We start from the raw sequence: 20,789 nt of genomic DNA on the forward strand, positions 1-20,789 counted from the left end.
GTAACGTGGCCACAGAAAGTCCTTTTTCAGAAAGAGCCCTATACTTCTAAAGGTTTCTGAATAGGTCCCTTCTTTTCGAAATAACGGAATTGCCTTCGCAGTCGGCAATCATTAATGTAATAATCTTTTTCCCAAACAAATCATAATCCCCAAACTTGCAATGTTTTTCAACACAATTATAATAATTTAGCTCAGTAATAATCTCAAATAAAAAATTATTATCTACTTTAATTGGTAAATATTTTTATAATTTATTATGAAATCCTCAGATCAAATCTGTCTTCCTCACTTATGTTTCAGAATCAAAAATATTACAATTAGTGTGGTCTCATTCTTCTTTTTATTAGTTTATGTATATAGTATTCTAAAATATAAACTTGAATTTAAGATTATTCATCCTTTATTTTAAAATATGGCAAGACCTCTTAATATCCATCCAATATAATTGAAACTCTCTTATAAATTCTTTTTTATAAAATATCAAGATCTATGGTAAAATTAATAATTAAGATTGATGTAGATTTGAGCTATTCAACCTTGATCACAATATCTTTGAGTAATATTACATGATGTGACTCATAATATATTGTTTGTGTAATAAAGTTTATTATAATTTTATACAAATATATTATAATTGAACTATCAATTTATTTTGGTTATATTTTGACAATAAACTCGTAATAGTTGCAAGTGTCAACAAGTGTAATTTTATTATTTTATGAAAGATTAGGCCAAATCCTGATAAGGGATAGAAAAATTAGGGTTATATTTTTTATGATCTTAGAAAATATTATAATATATTTTAAACAAAACTAAAAAATCATTAGCATCAAATGTTAAAATGCTAATATTATTATATAAGATAACATTAGACATTTGTAATGTAACATACAAATCAAATATGACTTTACAAAAATTTAGTAAATACTCTATTTATTTTTGTTTTGGTTAAAAACAATATAAATCTAATTAAACTGATTGTATAAATGTTATATATTAGGATTGAACTGATTCATCAGATGGACTAATCTATAGAGTATAGCCAAGGATAACTCTGTCTCATCAATGAGCAATTTCAAGTATTATAGTAAATAGGGGATATTTTTAGAAAATATGAAAAAGCATACCTTCCATAAAAAATCCAAAAAGAAATTTTTTCTTTTGGGGGTTCGCACGTAAAATAATTGTTTATAATTTTATTTTTATAATATATTCAATATTAAACATGTTTATCTTTAATTACATAATTGATGATATGGATAACTGAAATAGCTACTAGTAACATTTCAATAGAATAGACTATATGCTAATTGCATTACTCGAAGGTCAGTGTCTTGTTTGACTAGTCAAAATAATATTCGTAAAATAATTTTGTATATTTTTTTATGACCTAAGTGCTTATTTGATCATTTATTCGACTAAATCTTACTCTAAGTGAGAGCGACGAAGATAAAATAATATATTTTATTATTTTAGGTCAAGGTTGGGATCCATATGATGAGTCACTGGTGAGATGACCATTATCTCCATCGTAGAGGTCGTAGTAATCATCATTATTTATATCGACGCTAACACAATTACCATTTGGTAATTACATCATTATCGACGTAGATGCAGAGCGATCATAACTTCGAGTTGAGGTTGAGTTCTACCTCACGGATTAGTGATGAAATGATTGTCATCTTTATCGTTGACACTGCAATGGCCATTACCATATGCGTCAACACAGATGCAAAGCGATGTTGGACAAGCAATAACAAGAGGAGCAATAGGAGCTTCGACAATCTCAACTTTAGGTCAAGGTTGGGATCCACCCAACATGTGAGTGGTGAGGTGGTCATCATCTTCATTGAACATGTCGTGGTGGCCACCACCATCTCCATCAATGTTAATAGCGGACCTTATTATCGTTAGAGGCGATCATATAACTATGTTAGTGTTAACGAAATCCTCCGTCGTCGAACGTTAAAATTATATTTTTATCTTTTGTGTTTTATGTTTTCATCGGTAAAATTAATGTCAATGATCCATATGTTTTACTTTTTTAGATAAAAGAATATTAATATAATTTTTAAAAATATAAGGATCGAGATATTAATGGTAACTAAGTATAGGGGCTAATATATAATTAGATTTTTATTATCAACTAAATCATACGGTGAGTGAGAGGGAGGAAGACGAGGCGCACCAGGGCAGACGGGATGATCCAACGGCGTTTATATCATCTGGGAGATCACCGAAGGATGATGGGACGATCTGACGGCTCATCTGCTTCTTCTCGATGTGGTCTGCATACATTCGTAGCGTGCGTCGCACGTGCTATCCATCACGGCGTCGTTTGTTATTTTACCGTCTCAAGGACGAGTGGGTATTTTGGTCATTTTATGTAATCCTAGAAACCCTAGAGCCGCCAGAGCCCTTTGTATTTAATCCATCGTTGCTCGTTCAATCCGGCCTTTTCCCTCTTCCGATCGGCGCCGGCCACGATGAAGTACAACCCGCGCGTGTCGAGCTCGAGGCGGAAGTCCCGGAAGGCGCACTTCACGGCGCCGTCGAGCGTCCGGCGGGTGCTGATGAGCGCGCCGCTGTCGGCCGACCTCCGCAACAAGTACAACGTGCGGTCGGTCCCCGTGCGCAAGGATGACGAGGTGCAGGTGGTGCGCGGCACCTTCAAGGGCCGCGAGGGCAAGGTCGTGCAGGTCTACCGCCGGAAGTGGGTCATCCACGTCGAGCGCATCACCCGCGAAAAGGTGAACGGCTCCACCGTCAACGTCGGCATCAACCCGTCCAAGGTCGTGATCGTTAAGCTCAAACTCGACAAGGACCGCAAGGCCCTCCTCGATCGCAAGGCCCGCGGCCGTGCCGCCGACAAGGCAAAGGGCAAGTTTTCTGCTGAGGAAGTCGCCGCCGCCGCTGCTGGTGCGCCATCTCTTCAGGAGATCGACTGATCTAGACGATCCGATGCTTGTTCGACCTGATCGGTCCGCCCTCACTCACTTACCTACTGGATTTCTGCCATCATTTTGCATTAGGGTTTGCTTTCTTGATATATAAGAGATGCGATGGAATTCTGAGTTCTTGAAAACACATGTTTCGAACTTTAAATCGTGACCGTTAGATCGTAAATTAAATCAATGCTCTTAAATTCTCTGGTGAGATGTCATGCTGACCTGCGTTGATGGTATCCAATTATCGCATATACTTTTGATCTATCTATGTTCATAAGTGAGTATCCTTTTGTGTACTGTTTATTGCATTTCTCTTTCTAATATATTGATCATGATTCTTTAATTGGATTATCATGGATTTTGGAAATGGGTTGAGAAGTAATGCATCGAACTATCACATCTTATGTTTTGAGTGAATATTGGTGCTAGAAACGCTATTATTATCACATTGACAATTTGTTTGGTAGAAGCTAACTGATAATGCAGTTTGTCTTTTTAGAAATCTGCAGCATGTAATAATATAAATGCCTTACACCGCAACATTGTTGATCTTAGTATAGAGCTGTTTCACATCTATTTTGATGTTTGAGTTGTTCTTGTTGCTGTACAATAGGTCTTGGTTTTTTCACATCCTTCACAGTTTCTAATGGTTGTCTCCATGGTGGAGTGCTTTTCTTTGATGGTATTTGGTTTACACACAATTAATGTTATCCGAATGGGAACAAACATTGGTTGAAATTGCTTTTGAAAGTTGATACCTTTTGCAATAGAGTGAGTGTTGTTAGTGGTCCAATTAGGTCTTCTGTGTGTTTGGGGTTTTGATTTATTAACTAATAGCAAGGCATCCTTTGGGGAATTTGATTTTGCTCAGACTAGGATGTGGGAATTTTTATAGGTGATATGATGAAGTTTCATGGTTCCAATTAAGATAAGAAGTTGTAATTCTTAATCATGATCTAGGTTTTTTATTGCAAGGATGTAACTTGGGCTTTCTAAATAAATGATGGTGATGAACTTAAGCTATTAAGCTTGAGAGTTTGGGTCTGCAAAAAGGATGATGAAGCAATTTATTAAACCCTAAACATTTTAAGAAGTGGGTCGGGGGCACTTTTATCGAATTAATATCTTAGGTGTAAACTTATTGCTTAAGACTTGTGATTGTCATCAGTTTAGTATTATAGATGTAATTTCTTAGGTGTAAACTTATTGCTCGAGACTTAAACTGATTGCCATCAGTTTAGTATTGTAGATGTTGAAATTTATGGGATGATGATATTATCAATCCGATTTATTGGATGAGATTTCAAGTTCTCAATCATGGCATCTATGATTTAGGTTCAAACTGACAATCACCTGATTGAAATGGCAAGCACTAAACCCATCTAATTCTTTCCTCCTCTTCTTCTTCCCCTTATATTCTACTCATTGCATCCTTCTTTCTGTATCTTCCTTGTCATCTCCGTCAAGTAGCCTTCATCTATATCGTAATCCCTTTCTAAGGGTGTCTTCGATGCTTCATCCTGTATCATCTGCTCTATGGTCTATCAATTTATTTTCTTAACAGATAAATAATTCTCCATCATTTCATGATTAGGTAAGTAGAATAAGAGGGGACTACTAAAATGATGAGCAAAAATCATTACAGCATTATTATCCAAGTTTAAGCGTGTGATGAAAGCAGATGACTCGATGAGAAATTGAATATTTCCAATATTCTAGTGGCGACTGCACATGTGAAATTTATTATACAGAGTACATAGTGACGTACCCTTCTACGCAAAGACCAGCGATTACAAAGGGGAATCGAAACAGAGGTTGGCAGATGATGTTGGAGATCCCACAGCATGGTATGAAGCTGATGACTCGAGGTTGGAAAACTACGAACGCATGCATGATACGAAGATCTTTATTGTCTGCCACCAACTTCAATATCTGGCAGTGCGCTTAAACTTCTCATGCTGATCCCGTGCTGCTGTTGTTCTGTATGGATATAACCAGCATCGATCTCTGATGGCACAGTACTGAGAGGATTTACAGTGTGTGTCACTTGAGCATTGTTCTGGTTGTCCGCCAACATCTGGAAATATGCATGCGGTCCCCAACCTGCATCAAAAAAAGGATCAAATGTTACTGCCTATCAATCGACTTAATTATATATTATCTTTTGAAATTAATTATTTTTAATATTACGATCATTATATTTTTAAAAATTAGATTATAATTTATATATTTATAAAAATAAAATATTTAATTATATTATTACACATGCTTAATAGTAATTTGAAATAAAAAGAAAAAAAAATTAAATATTTCACTTTCATATAAGTATTAAGATTTTAATATAATTTTTAAAAAATATAGAGATCGGAATGTTAAAGATAACTAATTACATGGATTGAAAAATAAAAATACTTAAAACATTCTTTAGCACAAAATTTTATCGAACGTAGAATTGCATTTACTAGTTGTGGCGGCGATGCCTTAAAAAGACTAGGTGCTGAATGAAGAAAGAAAATAAAAAGTAAATGAAAGATACGGAAAAATACCATTTACAGAATATGGTGGTGGAAAGAACTGCAGATAACAAAACGAAGCAACTATTAGTCCTGCAAAAAAAAAAAAGGGAAAAAAACAAATGAAGTTTCATAAGCGCGCATGTAAACGAAACAGTTTTGCGGCAGCTGATTATAATGTAGCCCAGTAATACAAACCTAAAATACCACCAGCAAAGACATCTTGCCAGTGATGCCAGTAATCATCCACTCGAGAAATCGCCACAAGAGATGCCACGAGTAGAGGAAGAAACACAATGCAAAGTTTTGCGACATGGCCTCTTCGATCAAAAGCTTGGATCTTCCCTGCAAGATACCACGAAAGAAATCCTAGTCCTGCAAAGGACCCTGTGTGCGCAAGGGATTAATGAGTAAATAACCAATCTGCGAAATGCAGCTGCAGAAGAATTTGATCCCAAACGCTCCAGAAGAAATAAGTAATCTGATAATATCCAAATTATAGGTTTGGAAAAGTTTGACGATAGGTAGATATGCCCCCAAATCTTTCAATTACTTGGTTTGTCCATTGAATGAGATCTCATTTTTTATGCACAAACCACATGTCAGTACTAACCATATAGAATCGAATATGGAAGACAACATATAAGCAATGTATTTAATGCATCAGAAAACTAGATTGCTTTGTTAATAGAAATTAGGGCCCATAGAACTTTATGTTAAAGCTATGAGTTTATGTTAAGATTCAGTTTACATACCAGTTAAGAAACAAAATCTCCCAAGGTGAGAATCCAAAGTAGCACAAATGCTTTGGAGTCTCAAGCAGCAGAGAGAGGGAAATTACTTGTCTATAGTGAAAAGGAAAGAGAACAAGTCTTGTAATTCTTTTGTCAAGGAATCTTCTTTACTTGTTGCATTACAAACACTAAATAGAGAACACAGATGCACTTGGATCAGCTGATTATAAACAAGACTACAAGAGGATCAGAAAATAAAAATTCACAAGATTTCAGTTTAATTTGCAAAATGCAATTAGAAGGTATAGATTTTGCTAATATGGAATTATGTGATCATGTTTAGGTTACTCCTCTGTGATTCAAATCATAAAAAATAGTTCAAATACTTTTGTAGAGGTAAGATTATGGATTAACTTTTCTCAAAATATCCATTGGTAAGAGCCGCATGTACTAAGCGACCTTTTACCCAGAAAATATCCTCTGATCGTGGACAGTGATTTAAATACTTTTCATATCATATATAATCTCCTACACAGACTAATTATGGTGTCATAGTAATCAAACGAAAATAATAATCCTATACGATATGCAAAAAAAGCTTCAGATAATTAAAAGCAAACAAAAATATATATATATCCAATTTCTTTAGCTCAAGATAGTCACATGAGAGGATAGAAACTGCATTGGAAGAAATTTTCATATATTTAAAGTAGCATTATAACCCATTCAAGAGTTTCAGAAACTGAAGCTAAATCATAAGAAAACTATACTGAGCTTTATTATTATGTTACTTACATGAGGAGTGTCCACTAGGAAAACTTTTGTGCCCTTCTTTTATAACTCTAGGTTCTCCATGGCATCTAACATTTGTTGTGACACTGTCATAATCCTACAGATTGTGTGTATCAGCGATTGCTAATGATTTTTTGTAATTCAGAATAGAGAAGAAAACAGACATGGTCTTTCTGATCAAGGACATTTAATGGTGCCTAATAATGCTGAAAACTAACCTCTTTTCCATCAGGAAAACAGCGCCAAAAGAAGTCAGGTCGAGGTCGACCCACTCCGTCCTTAATTGCATCTGTTATCACCCCAGTTATCAGCACAGAGAATAAAAGGCCTGCACATACATGTTGCCAATAACAGTGTTAAATCCACATTGCAGATAGAAACATACTTGCTTTAACCCTAAATAACATAAAGTACACATACCCAGTATTGCATGATGCAAATCATAAACGTCCCTCCTCCTGTAGTAGATTGCAAGGAAGATTACAAAAGGCAAGACAATTCCGATCATCTGCAACAATAAAAAATTTGCCATGATTAACTCATGCATAAGTAAATCATGTAAAATAAAAGAATTCAAAGGATTAGAAGTAATTACATACTGGAACAGCCCAAAAAGGCACTGTATTACTTTTCAGTGGGTACTTCAGATCAGTCATCATGTCTTTCCCCACAAAGCGATGAAAAGGTTCTATAACATTCAATATGATTTCTATCACAACAAGAAGTAGTAGTATTATCCAGTCATGCATGTGGAACTTTGCCACCTTCACTCCATGAGATTTTACAGTGTGAGCACCCAACTGAATATCTGCCATTGTCTTGTCCTGGAATATGCAAAAAAGCAAATTCTTCAGGAGAAAGTTAAGGTAGTCAATGTTGGAAAAGGTTACAAAGTTGTGAGCAGAGCAGGACAAAGTGATCCTAGCAAGGATGAATAATAGATGGAATAACAACAACAAGCCATAATGTCCCAATTATTTGGGCCATTGAGTTCTGTATAAGGCAATATATAATTAAGACATCAAATCCTTTTTATTACTTCTAATAAAGTCTTAGTCTTTGCAACACATAGTGTAGCTCCTCCAACTAAGCTCTAAATTCATCTAAACTAAGAAATTGCTTATTTATCATCTGTTCCATTGTTCTCGAAAGAAGGTGCATTTGGAACCTCCTTAACAGGGCATGATTGACCATGCAATAAGCAGTAATTTCTATTAAAACAATGGTTTTCTTCAAATGAAGGGAAGGGGACTTCTTGTAAGTCTGCTGAACATGGAAGCAATCGGATGTTTCATGATCTCTCACGAACACTATCAAGCATGGATAAAAGTTGATGGTTTCTTTCATGCGCCTTGATGAAAGAACTGGTTTTAAGCAATAGAAGTAGCTATGGCATCCTTGCTCCTCCGCACATATTGCAAGGGAAATACCAAAACAAGACGACGTAATCATTTCAGCCAAACGAGTAATTCACAAAGAAAAGAACTAGGAAAGGATGTTCTTGTTCTGAAATCAGATTATTTGCATATACGGGCATAGGGTTCCACATCACAACTCAACCATCAATGGCAAGCATCAATGTAATCCTCCAAGCACCTCCCTAGCACCCCCCCTGGGCATCGTAACACTCGAGATAACTTCCTTCGCCAAACTAAGACTCAATTCCGATGAAACCAAATCGCAAACTAATTAAATAAATAAACATGAGAACTTGTCATAATAACAACTCCAGCCACAAAGGAAATCGCATCTTACCTCAAAAAGACATCCGAGAGAGAGAGAGAGAGAGAGAGAGGAGTGAAGTGTGTTCAAGCTTCCACTGAGGACCGAGCAGGGGATAGTAGCGGGTGGGTGGTGTTCAACTTGAAAGAGGGGTTCTTGCTATGGATCGAAGAGCTGGACTTCGGAGGATAAGGAAATCAAGAACAAAGAGATTGAAGAGGGAAGTCTCCTCTCGTCCGGATTCCAAAGAGACATAGGGACGTGGTGGACCAGCTATTCGCACGCCCAACTTTTACGTGACCAAGGCCAACGAGGGGTGACTTGGCACGCCCAGCGAAGGAACAAACGACGCGCCCCGCCTATCCCATGGTGGGACCCACAAGCCATACCGTATGCACGCCAGGGATTAAGGCCCGCCTGCCTCTCCTCAGCCAGGAAGCGCCATTTTCCACGTCAAAAAGAAGGGGCGGGCACCAGCAAAACTAAAGCTGACGGTCTGGGACACGGATTACCTTTTAGGAGAAGTGGTGTTCCCTGTCTCGACAGAGATAGCTGATATGCAACACATGCAGGGCGGCCGTCCCATATGAGCAATTCGAGCCGCGGTTTTAATATCTCGACCAACCACCTCTGTATCAAACCCGGTGGCTATCTCCATTATAGGAAGCCATCAGCGTGCCGGCAATCTCTAACAATATGCCCAATATCTAAATGCAATAATTAAGATGGTGAAAGAGGTCGATATCAATGTCTGTTGGTGAGTAGGAAAAGAGCATAATCGTTTTCAGCTACAACGATGCTGACCTAATATTAAAACTTTATGTTGGAGCCTTCGTCATGATCAGCATCATAATCCTCCAAGGATAAGATTTCTCCACTCAAGTCTCAATCATTAGGAAAGGAACTAATGATCTATTTACTTGAGTGGTGGGATTAAATGGTTTCGTCCGTAGTCTCAATTTTGATTGGTAAGCTAATAGCAATGCAATATAGAAGATGATTTAGGTGGGTATCTCTGTTACCCAAGAAAGACTTGTGCCTCCATAGTGATCATGCAGTGATCTAAGTAGGCCAAATCATCTACGAACAGGAGAGCAACTCTCGCATTTCTTCTTGCGATCCCTCTAGCATCTTAGGATATTACCACGATCGATAACAAAGGTATGCCATAGAAATCGATCATCTAAATGTACAGAAAAGAAGAAGACAAACTAGGCAATAGAAATCTCACCAGAAACCTTCTGCTCGAACCAGATCACACAAAAGCAGCGAGGGGTTTGGGGATTCTCGGACGATTTGATGTAACGAAGAAATATTTCCGAGTCGTCGTCGCGCTCGTGAATCCATGGCAAACGAAGCGACCACCATGTAAGCGAGAGAAAAGGGGAGGAAGGATTTGATTTGATAGAATGAAACGGGGAAGCAAATCGCGCGCCTATTTATATGCCGTTTGAATTCGCCTGTGTAGCGAGCCCCGAAAGACTACACTTAAATAAGCCCTAAATTGAGCCCAAGTTAAGCCCAATTTGGGATAACCCAAACCCAGATTCGATCAAACGCGTTGCTAAGATGCAGAGCTAACGTAGGATTGGGATGGCGTAGAAAGACACGGCTTTGGTGGCATTTCCACGTCGCTGCCTCTCCCTTGCAGCATCTCCACAACCCTGCTCATGGAAGGCCGATCTGCTGGCCTGGTTTGTATGCACCACAACCCAACCATTATCATCTTCCTCGCCATCTCCTCCGTTTCATTTGTCACACCGTAAGCTCCAAGATCTCCTTCTCCATCCAAGTGCTCGTAAAGCCACTCAGGAAAGTATGCCTCGCTGCTCCTATCTGCGCCTGCGCCTGCTCTTGCGTTCCTCCTCCCTCCAACCATTTCCAAGACCATCATTCCATAACTGTAGACGTCTGATTTGGTGGAGACAGCTCCAATGTTCCTGCAGAACACTTCCGGTGCGATGTACCCTATCGTCCCTCTCGCGTCCGCCATGGAGAGCACGCTCCCTCTCTGCGGGCACAGTTTCGCCAATCCAAAGTCTGATATCTTTGGGCGGAAATCCTCGTCGAGGAGGATGTTGTGAGGCTTGATGTCGAAGTGGACTATGCGAGCGTTGCAGCCGCGATGCAGATACTCCAGCCCTCGGGCGATGCCGATGGCTATCTGGTGGAGTCTGTCCCAAGGAAGAGCTGCTCGGTTGATGTGCTTCTCCAGGGAACCATTGGGCATGAACTCGTAAACCAGAGCTCTTCGGCGGCCCTCTTGGCAGAAGCCGAGGAGAGTGACGACGTTGACGTGCGAGGTGCGACCGATGCTGACGACTTCGTTGAAGAATTCCTCGCCGTCCTCCTTGGACTTGCTCAAGATCTTGACGGCCACCAAGCGGCCGTCCGGGAGCGTACCTTTGAACACGCTTCCATATCCACCTTCGCCCAGTTTCTCTCGGAAGGATTTGGTGATCTTTCTCAGGTCAGAATACTTGAATCTTTTGGGGGCCAGGGATCCACAATTACCCAAAAAGGCTTCGATGTTGTGTGTGCATTCTGATTTGGAGCTGAAGAAGACAGAGTTCTTGAACCATTTTGGTGCATGCAGGAGTGATAACACAGCACAGAGCAACAGCAAGCCCACCGATCCCGCCAGCGAAACTGGAACACGACATTAATCCAAAAGGAACATGAATTCATGCTCTTCAGAGAATCCAACACCATGGAAGAGACTAGACGGGCTCAAGAGAATTCTACCTATTACAATCCGCTTCGTGTGTGTATGTTCTGCAGAACGATCGTCGCCATTTCCTGCGGCAAGTAGGACGAAATCATTGGCTTGAATAATGGTGAATATGGCAATATGACTGAGGCTTGGAAAATCGAGGAAAAAAGAGAGAGGCCGAGTTAGATGGATGCGATCTTCCAAAGCTAAGCTGTGGTCACAATTCAATTCTCTGGGTCAAGTTTTTGATCCTGAACTCAAAGAATCCGTGAGTACTTACGCGTTTCTTCGGCTCGTTGACTTCCTAGACCTGTACATGGACTTGGGTGGTCACGAGAAGTTGTCGTCTTCTATCAAGAAATCCTTACGGTGCTTGGAAAATGAGAAAGAAAATAAAGGAAGAAAAGAAAAGAACATTAGAAGTGGAAGAAAAGCTCAGGAGATGGCAGTGAGGAGTCAAAGTCTTCTTTGATGTATTGTCTCATACGATGGAATCATTGAATACTGTGTCCTTCATTTAATCATCATTTATACCTATTTATCTGATAAATAGGTAGCAGAATAATCTCCTATTTTTTAATCATTAATAGATTTTAAGATGAATAAAAAAGAGTACAAGTAGAAAGAAAAGTAATAAGAAACGTACAGAAATCTGATTGTGGAAAAAAAAGAGAAGGATCACATATAAATAAAATCTTTTCTCAAATAATAGTAACGATATATCTATTAATCTGGTTTCTTGATTACCGGCGCGAGTGATTAGACCTAAAGGTGGAAGAAGAAGGAGATGTAATCAACACTTACTGCAGCTTCTGGGATCGTCCGGTCGTTGTGGGCAGTGACAGACGAACTCCCCTGTTTCATGATCAGACCCGCACTTCCCACCGCTGCCTCTGCAATCCCCGCATCTTCCTTCATCGTCCCACCACTCCACCAGAAATCCATTCTTCAGGAGATCCTCGTACCAGTCTGGACTCTCTTCCACTCCGCCAAGCGTCAAAACCGGTGCAGCCATCACCTCACACCCGCACGATAGGTCAGGCGGAGGGACGTCGCCGTAATTTCCACCAAGTTTAGCATAAACGTCATCATAAGCACACTCCATTTTCGTGGAATTCTCGGGTCCGGTTCCTGAGCAATGATGGAACAGGAAGAGCTCTCTGTTCGCCGTGCTAATGGAGAAGCAATCATCGGGACCAAACTGGACGTTGTCACTGGGAACTGGGCAGTAGTCGGCGGCGAGTTTGGTGTTGTTGAGCCAAAGGGATCTGTTATCGTAGAAGATTTGGTGGATAGAGTATGACATGCCGAAGGAATTCACGAGAACGGGGAGACTATTTTTTTCGCATTCCACTTCAAAAGCAGGAGGACCGGGCGATTTTTCCCCAGACAACCAGAAGGGATGTGTGATGTTCTTGACTTCTCCGCAGCTCCACTCTTTTTCGCCCGAGATGGTAACGAAAAACAGAAGGATGGGGAAGAGGAGAGGAGCGAAGCTTGGCAGTGATTTGGGATGCATGATGATGTGATGAAGCAGTAGAGACGGACGAAGGGGATGGCGAAGCAAAGGGAAGAGGAGATGCAGTTAAGTAGAGATCAAAATGGTGGGAGTTGACGACCGCCTTGACTTCCAAGTCTTTCGAGATGACTAAATTGTAATACTCATGCGTCTTAACTAAATTGTAATATATAGCATATGTGGAAAACACTCTCGATTGACACAACCTCGACAAGCCAACGTCACGTTGGAGTCATCTCGACTCCCAAGTTCTTATATATTACTTCCATGAGTATTACAATTCAGTCCCTCCATGTACTACTTTCATGAGTAATTGCATGCCATTGCTTGAACTTTCCGTGCCGAGGTCATCTCGAAAGACTTGGAAGTCAAGGCGGTCGTCAACTCCCACCATTTTGATCTCTACTTAACTGCATCTCCTCTTCCCTTTGCTTCGCCATCCCCTTCGTCCGTCTCTACTGCTTCATCACATCATCATGCATCCCAAATCACTGCCAAGCTTCGCTCCTCTCCTCTTCCCCATCCTTCTGTTTTTCGTTACCATCTCGGGCGAAAAAGAGTGGAGCTGCGGAGAAGTCAAGAACATCACACATCCCTTCTGGTTGTCTGGGGAAAAATCGCCCGGTCCTCCTGCTTTTGAAGTGGAATGCGAAAAAAATAGTCTCCCCGTTCTCGTGAATTCCTTCGGCATGTCATACTCTATCCACCAAATCTTCTACGATAACAGATCCCTTTGGCTCAACAACACCAAACTCGCCGCCGACTACTGCCCAGTTCCCAGTGACAACGTCCAGTTTGGTCCCGATGATTGCTTCTCCATTAGCACGGCGAACAGAGAGCTCTTCCTGTTCCATCATTGCTCAGGAACCGGACCCGAGAATTCCACGAAAATGGAGTGTGCTTATGATGACGTTTATGCTAAACTTGGTGGAAATTACGGCGACTTCCCTCCGCCGGACCTATCGTGCGGGTGTGAGGTGCTGGTCAGAGCACCGGTTTACATTCCTGGTGGAGAGGAAGAAAGTACAGACCGGTGCGTGGATCTCCTGAAGAATGGATTTCTGGTGGAGTGGTGGGAAGAAAAAGAAAGATGCGGGGATTGCAGACGCAGAGGTGAGAAGTGCGGGTCTGATCATGAAACAGGGGAGTTCGTCTGTCATCCCCCTACAAGACCGAACGATCCCAGCAGCTGCAGTAAGTGTTGATTACATCTCCTTCTTCTTCCACCTTTAGGTCTAATCACTCGCGCCGGTAATCAAGAAACCAGATTAATTTTCGGATACTACTTATTGAGACAGATTCAAGATCAGCTCTTCTGTTTGTTCTCTTTTTGTTCCTTTTCTTTCCGAAGATTTATAGACGTTTTGAGAGATTGAAATCCCTGCCATTTCTTGTGCAATTTCCTGACGAGGATTTGATGATTAGAGGAGGTAACAAAAACTATTCCTTCTCGTTCTTCGTTTGTTGTTATTTTTACCCTCTTACTATCGTACGTCATAATCCGTGGAATAAACACAATATTCGATGGAAGTCATTAATCTGCGACCAATTCCTTTGCATGCATTCTCTAACACACTAATAAAAATGCTCTCTCAAGCGAGGGAATAAGAACTTCGTTCGAGGTGACGGTGATCGTCGGAAGAGTCAGAGACGTTCCTATCAAATTAAATGAAGGGCACAGAATTCCTCTCTATGCCAAGTAGAAGACTTTGACCCAATACTACTACTCTTTCATGAGCCTTCCATCCGCTACAATGTTGTTCTCTTCTTTTCTTACTGATTTTTCCATGTTCACATTAAGTTATGCTTGTTTTCCAAGTCTTCTTGATGGCCACAGAGTTGAAGATGTCAAGTAGACTTGGTCTCGACACAAATGAGTCGTGAGAAGATCTTAGATAGCTTGTCTGCTACTTCTCTTGACCTCTCTCTCTCTCTCTCTCTCTCTCTCTCTGGTTGTGTGTGACTGTGTGTTGGGCGTGTCAACCAAGTCCTCGAAGAAGTCTCATGACTACGAGAAACACAAAATAAGTTTAGAGATGACAATAGCTTAGACCTAAAATTCCAGTTTAGGTCTAAACCATTTGTTTAGTAGTATGATTTATCGGACTCACTTATTGGATCTTATAATTTGAAATCTTCTTTGATAAATTTTCTTCGAAAATGTCCGTTCAACTATAGCTAGTTTAGATTGATCGTATCTCGTCTTTACTATTTATATCTATTGTAAAAAAGAATGTCTGGTAAGCTTGTTAAGTTATTTATGTTTATGGATATCTTGCAGCTCCTCCGGGAAATGACAGTGGAAACCATCGGAAGCAGATCATCATCGGTAAGAATCTTATTTTTCTTGAACTCAGCTACTCTCGTCTATGGCGTCAGATTCTCTTCGGAGCAGGAAGCCATGAGGTCGTACCTTGTTACCTGCTTTGAGAGTGTTGCTGTGGAACAGGAGTTTGCGTCGGCGTGGGTTGCTTGGCCGCGTTGAGCTTCCTCTGTTTGGTCCATGTCTGTCGCAGGAAGAGACCACAGCCTTCGGCTTCCTCCGTTCTTCTAGCTCGACCCGTCGCTTCCTCCGATCCGGAATCGGGCATTGAGCAGTACCACACCCAGGTTTTCACGTACGAAGAACTCGAGGCTGCCACGGACGGCTTCAGCGCCTCCAACAAGCTCGGCGATGGTGGCTTCGGCGCCGTCTACAAAGGTTAGTACTACTTAGAGAACTCTCTCTGCGCGGCCTTGTGAGATCACACGAGCCTCGTCCGCAGGGAAGCTCCTCGATGGACGCACGGTGGCCATCAAGCGGTTCTACAGGAACAACTACAGGCTGGTGGAGCAGTTCGTGAACGAGGCCTACATCCTCTCCTCCTTACGCCACCAGAACCTCGTCGTGTTGTACGGCTGCACCTCCCGCCACAGCCGCCAGCTCATCCTCGTGTACGAGTACGTCCCCAACGGCACCGTGGCGGACCACCTCCACGGCCCCCGCGCACGCGAGGCGGCCCTCGCGTGGCCCCTCAGGATGCGCGTCGCCATCGAAACAGCCGACGCGCTCAGCTACCTCCACGCCACAACCCCCCAGATCATCCACCGCGACGTGAAGACCAGCAACATCCTGCTCGACGTCGGCTTCCATGTCAAGGTTGCCGACTTCGGGCTGTCCCGGCTTTTTCCGGCCAACGCCACCCACGTCTCCACCTCGCCACAGGGCACGCCGGGCTACGTCGACCCCGACTACCACCAGTGCTTCCAGCTCACCGACAAAAGCGACGTCTACAGCTTCGGGGTGGTGCTGGCGGAGCTCATATCGTCGAAGCCCGCCGTCGATGTTACCCGGCAGCGGCACGATATCAATTTGGCCACCATGGCCATCAGCAAGATCCAAAACCAGGAACTGGAGCAGTTGGTGGATCCAACACTCTGGTGTCAGTCGAAGGGCGAGACAAGAACGATGATCGAACAGGTGGCCGAAGTGGCGTTCCGGTGCTTGCAAGCAGAGACGGAGATAAGGCCTACCATGAAGGAGGTTCTCGAGGCACTGAAAGCGATACAGGACGAGGGATGCAGCAGGGCGAAGGGTGTCGAAGCAGATGCCGCGGCTAACGATGAAGACTGCTTGCTGGGGGAGAAGCCATCACAGTCGCCTGATACCGTCACAGCAAACTGGGAAAGCAGGTCGACGACACCACACCGTAGTGGTTGATGATGAGGTGGTATTAAGGTGCTTAGGACGATGTTAATGTACCTATAAAGCTTAATGACTTGAAAATCTACCAAGTTTCTGCTGTGTACTTCCAAGTATGCAGCAAAACATGAGGTAGATAGTAGTAGATATCAAGCAACGAGAAAGAGAATAAGATTACACCAACACAATTATAATCAAATACAAAGCAGATAGAAATGAGTTTTAGACATTGTTTGCCCATGAAAGAGTTGATGCAGTCACCAATTCTACAATCTATAAGCAACAACTTAACATCGCCAAATTGGAATTCAATAGCAGCAGATATCAAAGACTTCAGCAGCTCACTCACCTGGCAAGTCAATCCATAGCCAGAGCAGGACACTAGAAGATCACCAACCCTGCATCATTCTGCTTTCTTGAGTTCCTCCTCAGGATCTCTGAGGGTTCCGAACATCCAATCCATCCATACGGTGTAGTGCCCATAGTTGTGCCGGTACGTAGTGTGGTGGATTGTGTGGTAGCCTGCACCCATAACCGGCCAGATCTTGCCATGAATGCAATCATGGATGTTCGCAGTCCAGACCGCCTCGCAGAACAGGAGAAGCATGTGAGTCATAAAATGGGTTGGGATGAGGAACAAAGCTATCACATGCGGCACGGCCTGCAGTATTCCGTCCAATGGATGGAACGCCAACCCTGAAAGAGAGAGCGAATCAGTTGCTGCCAGTGTCATTTAGACTAAATAGCACAGTTGTGAAGCACGCAATACGAAAATATCGTTAATTCGGAAAAAAAAAAAACATCATATAGTAAAAAGAACATACTTTTGAGAGTATTTAATTCTCTCTTCAGGCTAAATTGGTGTGATACAACAACTTCTATATCAAATTATGCTGTATAAATCACTCATCTCATTCTAATTACAACAAACGTAAACTATGTAACATAATAAGTCACAAATCAGTTACAATAATAACCTATTTTATTAAATTTATATCACCTCTGTAAGTTCATATTGGTGCCAAAAATGAACACTCCAACACTGAATAGACAATGCCTTTATGGCACAAGAGCTGCATGTGTTGTCACCTTCCACAAAATTGATGAAGATAATACAATTGAATGGACCGTAGAGACTTACCAGCAAAAGGAGAGAGTGTGTTCTGCTTATTGTAGACATGATGGGTTGCATGAAGATACTTGTATAATGGTTTTATGTCATGCAACTCTCTATGAGCCCAGTATATACCAAACTCGACAATGACTAGATACGAGATGAGGTAAACAGTGTAAGCCGGCCAACCAACTTCTCTTATGCTAGAAAAACATCTCGTCCATCCATTTTCAACCATGCATTCTGAAAGTGTCGGGAGAACACAGTACCAAGGCATTGCCTTCATTGCAACTATTATCTGTAGAATCATGGCTTTATTTGAAGGTATAGCATCTGCAAGAAAAGGCAATTAAAACAGATATTTGAGAACAGCATGGTTCATAAGATATAGAAACTCATTATCACATAAACCTTAACAACCGGCCACAAACTCAAATAAAATGAATCCTTCCTTAGCATCCTTCTCCAAGATATAACTATTATGAATACCATGAAAAAGTGAATTAATTCTCTGAATAAGTTACACTCTCAAAGGGAGTCAACTGAAGCAAACAACAAACTTGAACTGCTAGCTTTAAACCCCCTCCAAGTAGGGGAAGGCATCGATTAGTGTATTAAACAATTTTAGTAGCATATCCGTGGCATCACCAAATTGAATATGTGAAGATATTGGATCTGAATGATGTCCTCCAAATAATTCTCAGACATCATTCAAATGAACCGTACAAAAAAGAAGTTCTAAGGATGCCAGGGAGCTATTATATGCTGCTTCCAGCTAATGGGAAACATTTCCAATGTCAAAGTGATGCCAAACATTTGGCAATTTACTATGCCAGAACATGATGGAGATGTACATAGCACTAAGGCAAGCAATTGTTAATTGCACACTCCATGGCCATTGCTTTGCAGGTGTAGCTCTGTGTTTGAGGAAAGTACCTCAAAGAAAGAAATATATACACTGTCATCCAACAAAATGAACGACGGGGTCATTTTCAGATCATTAGCACAAACTTTGGCCACAAATGTCCTTGTATCCATCACTCTGTCATCAAACAAAATGCAAAAAGCCCACGTTTCACCTCAAATAACTGAAATGAAAAACAAGAGAAGAAGAAACAAAGAAAAGGATGGGAAAAGGGATACCTCATCTCCTTGAGGTACAAGTATTATATCCAAATGGAAGCAAAAGAAGATAACAAGTTTTCTGCCGCAACCTGCAATCCCAGGTACTACTCTGAAAACCCTCACTCTTGACATCATAACTCTCATAAATGTCCCCAATTGATGGTCTAATTTGCAAATAAACATATAAAAAATGATCATGTTCCAGTCAAAGGAATGTAACTGACATATCCTTGAAATTCAGATTCAAAATTTGAGACTCAGTTGGTTATAGAACCAAAAAATTGGCTTCAATTTTGTCTTTCTAGAAGTCAGATAATTTCAAAAGAGGGCAGCTTAGTAGTTAGATGTCAGATGGCAATACCATAAGATCGACTCTGGTAGGCTTGGCCCTGGTTCTGATTTTGTTCAAGAAAGCATTGAAACTAAAAGGAAGCTATCATTAAAAAAAAATTATAACAATGTGAAATGAGAAAAATTTAGAATTTTAGTAGAGGCCATAGGAATAATTTACTCAACCTCTTTCCCTATGCTCTAAGTGAATATACATCTTCATGATATTGCTTCGACCAATACATACCATCCACACACATTACCCCCCTGATCCAAAGTCTTTTCTCATCATTTCAAGTGGGGATCGGATCAATGATCACATACTTTCACCAAAAAATGTAGCACATTGCACAAAATCAATTCTCCTGATACATCAAACTACCACAATCTCAACTAAATGAAAGCAATCAGAACAGTAAGGTCTGGGCTTTTTTCCACCGACCAAAGTTTCATACGAATCAATAGCTGAAATCGTTAGAGTTTTTGCTTGATGAATATAACTTCCAAAAACATGAAATACTATATACTGAATTAATCGTCACCACGTAGTGGTGCTCACCAGTTTGTCCAAGAATAGCATCACCAGTGGTGCTCCCCAAATAAGGACAATCTGTGTAGAAACAGATGGCAGCACGTCGAGACTAAAGCTACATCAACTAAAATCCAAACTCTCATCCAAGAAATCTACCAATAACCAAGAGGGAAAACGTCCAGTCCCAGTAAATAAAATTAAAGAAACCCCAGTCAAGAAACAATTTTTATCCTTTCCTCTGCAATACAAACGAAAGAAACCAAATAAAATAGAATAATATACTACGCATTTACCAAAAAAAAAAAGAGATCAAGTGCAAGACAGATCGATCAAGAAATCGGTGAAGAAAAGACAGTACAGCGTCATAGTAATGAAGAAAATAAGCAAAGATTATTAATTGATGGAAAGAAATAGGAAAGATACATTTCGCATCGAAGATGGAAAAAGAGAACCATAAAGGTACATAAGCGCAATCCCCGCAATGAAAGGGGAAAGAATAAGACCCACAACTCAAGTCACAAGACAAACATCCATAAAAAGCCCAACAATCAAGATGAGAGTAGCCTACGACCAACCTACGAGACAATCGATGAAGCAATTAAAGAAAGAAAGAGATGAGATTAGAGAGAGACCTTTCGGGACATAGACGTTGCGCTTCAAGTAGTAGATGTAGAAGCACCACAAAAAACCGGAGACGAAGTAGAGGGTGGTTGCGCCGATGTAATTACGCAGCCACGACTGGAGCGGCCGCGGGAGGCGCCTCCAGGCAACGCCCGGCAACAGCCCGTCGAGCACGATCCCGTTGTACCAGTCCGTCTCCTCCACGAACTGGTGGAGATACTCTGCGCCACACCCCGCCATCGTCGCCTCCGGTCGCAGGACGCCGATTCCGAAGGTAAGGGGAGATGAATCGCTGCGGTGTCGTCCGACCACCACCTCCACCTCCACCTCTCGGGGTTTATACAGTTATCGCCGACTTCAAAATCTCCGCTTCGGACACACTCGCAGAATACCACGTTCGCTTATAACAGATTTGAAATCAGACCCGCAACCCGAATTGCTTGT

At 41.3% G+C, this 20,789-nt stretch overlaps 5 protein-coding genes across 6 annotated transcripts; 2 read left to right on the forward strand and 3 right to left on the reverse strand.

The window, feature by feature from the left end:
* Positions 1 to 2,439: 2,439 nt before the first annotated feature.
* Positions 2,440 to 3,156, forward strand: LOC103977205 (large ribosomal subunit protein uL24y-like). The gene has a single exon (XM_009392654.3). It carries the CDS (start codon positions 2,487 to 2,489, stop codon positions 2,946 to 2,948), a length of 462 nt encoding a protein of 153 aa, XP_009390929.1. The 5' UTR covers positions 2,440 to 2,486; the 3' UTR covers positions 2,949 to 3,156.
* Positions 3,157 to 4,617: 1,461 nt separating this feature from the next.
* Positions 4,618 to 8,974, reverse strand: LOC103977204 (lipid phosphate phosphatase 2). Its single transcript, XM_065097916.1, has 8 exons — positions 8,743 to 8,974; positions 7,587 to 7,811; positions 7,408 to 7,495; positions 7,206 to 7,315; positions 6,991 to 7,084; positions 5,660 to 5,848; positions 5,495 to 5,554; positions 4,618 to 5,051 (listed from the first exon to the last, which is right to left on the reverse strand). Exons 2-8 carry the CDS (start codon positions 7,800 to 7,802, stop codon positions 4,855 to 4,857), a joined length of 954 nt encoding a protein of 317 aa, XP_064953988.1. The 5' UTR covers positions 7,803 to 7,811; positions 8,743 to 8,974; the 3' UTR covers positions 4,618 to 4,854.
* A 1,145-nt stretch (positions 8,975 to 10,119) lies between these two features.
* Positions 10,120 to 12,989, reverse strand: LOC103977391 (LEAF RUST 10 DISEASE-RESISTANCE LOCUS RECEPTOR-LIKE PROTEIN KINASE-like 2.1). Its single transcript, XM_065097915.1, has 3 exons — positions 12,227 to 12,989; positions 11,455 to 11,508; positions 10,120 to 11,358 (listed from the first exon to the last, which is right to left on the reverse strand). Exons 1-3 carry the CDS (start codon positions 12,939 to 12,941, stop codon positions 10,274 to 10,276), a joined length of 1,854 nt encoding a protein of 617 aa, XP_064953987.1. The 5' UTR covers positions 12,942 to 12,989; the 3' UTR covers positions 10,120 to 10,273.
* A 384-nt stretch (positions 12,990 to 13,373) lies between these two features.
* On the forward strand, positions 13,374 to 16,852 carry LOC103977390 (LEAF RUST 10 DISEASE-RESISTANCE LOCUS RECEPTOR-LIKE PROTEIN KINASE-like 1.2). Its single transcript, XM_065097917.1, has 4 exons — positions 13,374 to 14,135; positions 15,223 to 15,270; positions 15,391 to 15,642; positions 15,707 to 16,852. The coding sequence occupies exons 1-4, from the start codon at positions 13,418 to 13,420 to the stop codon at positions 16,639 to 16,641; spliced, it is 1,953 nt and encodes a 650-aa protein (XP_064953989.1). The 5' UTR covers positions 13,374 to 13,417; the 3' UTR covers positions 16,642 to 16,852.
* A 57-nt stretch (positions 16,853 to 16,909) lies between these two features.
* Positions 16,910 to 20,706, reverse strand: LOC135583706 (delta(7)-sterol-C5(6)-desaturase-like). Of its 2 annotated transcripts, none has more exons than XM_065097918.1 (3): positions 20,357 to 20,706; positions 17,765 to 18,070; positions 16,910 to 17,319 (listed from the first exon to the last, which is right to left on the reverse strand). In XM_065097918.1, the coding sequence occupies exons 1-3, from the start codon at positions 20,583 to 20,585 to the stop codon at positions 17,027 to 17,029; spliced, it is 828 nt and encodes a 275-aa protein (XP_064953990.1). In that variant the 5' UTR covers positions 20,586 to 20,706; the 3' UTR covers positions 16,910 to 17,026. The 2 variants fall into 2 exon arrangements, with proteins under 2 accessions (XP_064953990.1, XP_064953991.1); XM_065097919.1 differs by lacking the exon at positions 20,357 to 20,706 and adding an exon at positions 19,752 to 20,309.
* Positions 20,707 to 20,789: the final 83 nt, after the last annotated feature.

The sequence above is a fragment of the Musa acuminata genome, chromosome BXJ2-3, assembly GCF_036884655.1.
Source record: "Musa acuminata AAA Group cultivar baxijiao chromosome BXJ2-3, Cavendish_Baxijiao_AAA, whole genome shotgun sequence".
In the NCBI taxonomy this organism is placed as follows: domain Eukaryota; kingdom Viridiplantae; phylum Streptophyta; class Magnoliopsida; order Zingiberales; family Musaceae; genus Musa; species Musa acuminata.

Coding starts and splice junctions, on each gene's coding strand:
- LOC103977205 (XM_009392654.3), top strand. CDS start 2,487: ATGAAGTACAACCCGCGCGTGTCGAGCTCGAGGCGGAAGTCCCGGAAG.
- LOC103977204 (XM_065097916.1), bottom strand. CDS start 7,802: ATGGCAGATATTCAGTTGGGTGCTCACACTGTAAAATCTCATGGAGTG. Junction 7,316..7,407: donor TTTGCATCATGCAATACTGG/GTATGTGTACTT, acceptor ATGTATGTGCAG/GCCTTTTATTCTCTGTGCTG. Junction 5,555..5,659: donor CTTTGCTGGTGGTATTTTAG/GTTTGTATTACT, acceptor TTTTTTTTGCAG/GACTAATAGTTGCTTCGTTT.
- LOC103977391 (XM_065097915.1), bottom strand. CDS start 12,941: ATGCATCCCAAATCACTGCCAAGCTTCGCTCCTCTCCTCTTCCCCATC. Junction 11,509..12,226: donor GGACGATCCCAGAAGCTGCA/GTAAGTGTTGAT, acceptor TACTTGCCGCAG/GAAATGGCGACGATCGTTCT. Junction 11,359..11,454: donor CACGAAGCGGATTGTAATAG/GTAGAATTCTCT, acceptor GTCGTGTTCCAG/TTTCGCTGGCGGGATCGGTG.
- LOC103977390 (XM_065097917.1), top strand. CDS start 13,418: ATGCATCCCAAATCACTGCCAAGCTTCGCTCCTCTCCTCTTCCCCATC. Junction 14,136..15,222: donor GAACGATCCCAGCAGCTGCA/GTAAGTGTTGAT, acceptor GATATCTTGCAG/CTCCTCCGGGAAATGACAGT. Junction 15,271..15,390: donor TCGGAAGCAGATCATCATCG/GTAAGAATCTTA, acceptor GCTGTGGAACAG/GAGTTTGCGTCGGCGTGGGT.
- LOC135583706 (XM_065097918.1), bottom strand. CDS start 20,585: ATGGCGGGGTGTGGCGCAGAGTATCTCCACCAGTTCGTGGAGGAGACG. Junction 18,071..20,356: donor CAACGTCTATGTCCCGAAAG/GTCTCTCTCTAA, acceptor CTTTTCTTGCAG/ATGCTATACCTTCAAATAAA. Junction 17,320..17,764: donor CACACTCTCTCCTTTTGCTG/GTAAGTCTCTAC, acceptor TCTCTCTTTCAG/GGTTGGCGTTCCATCCATTG.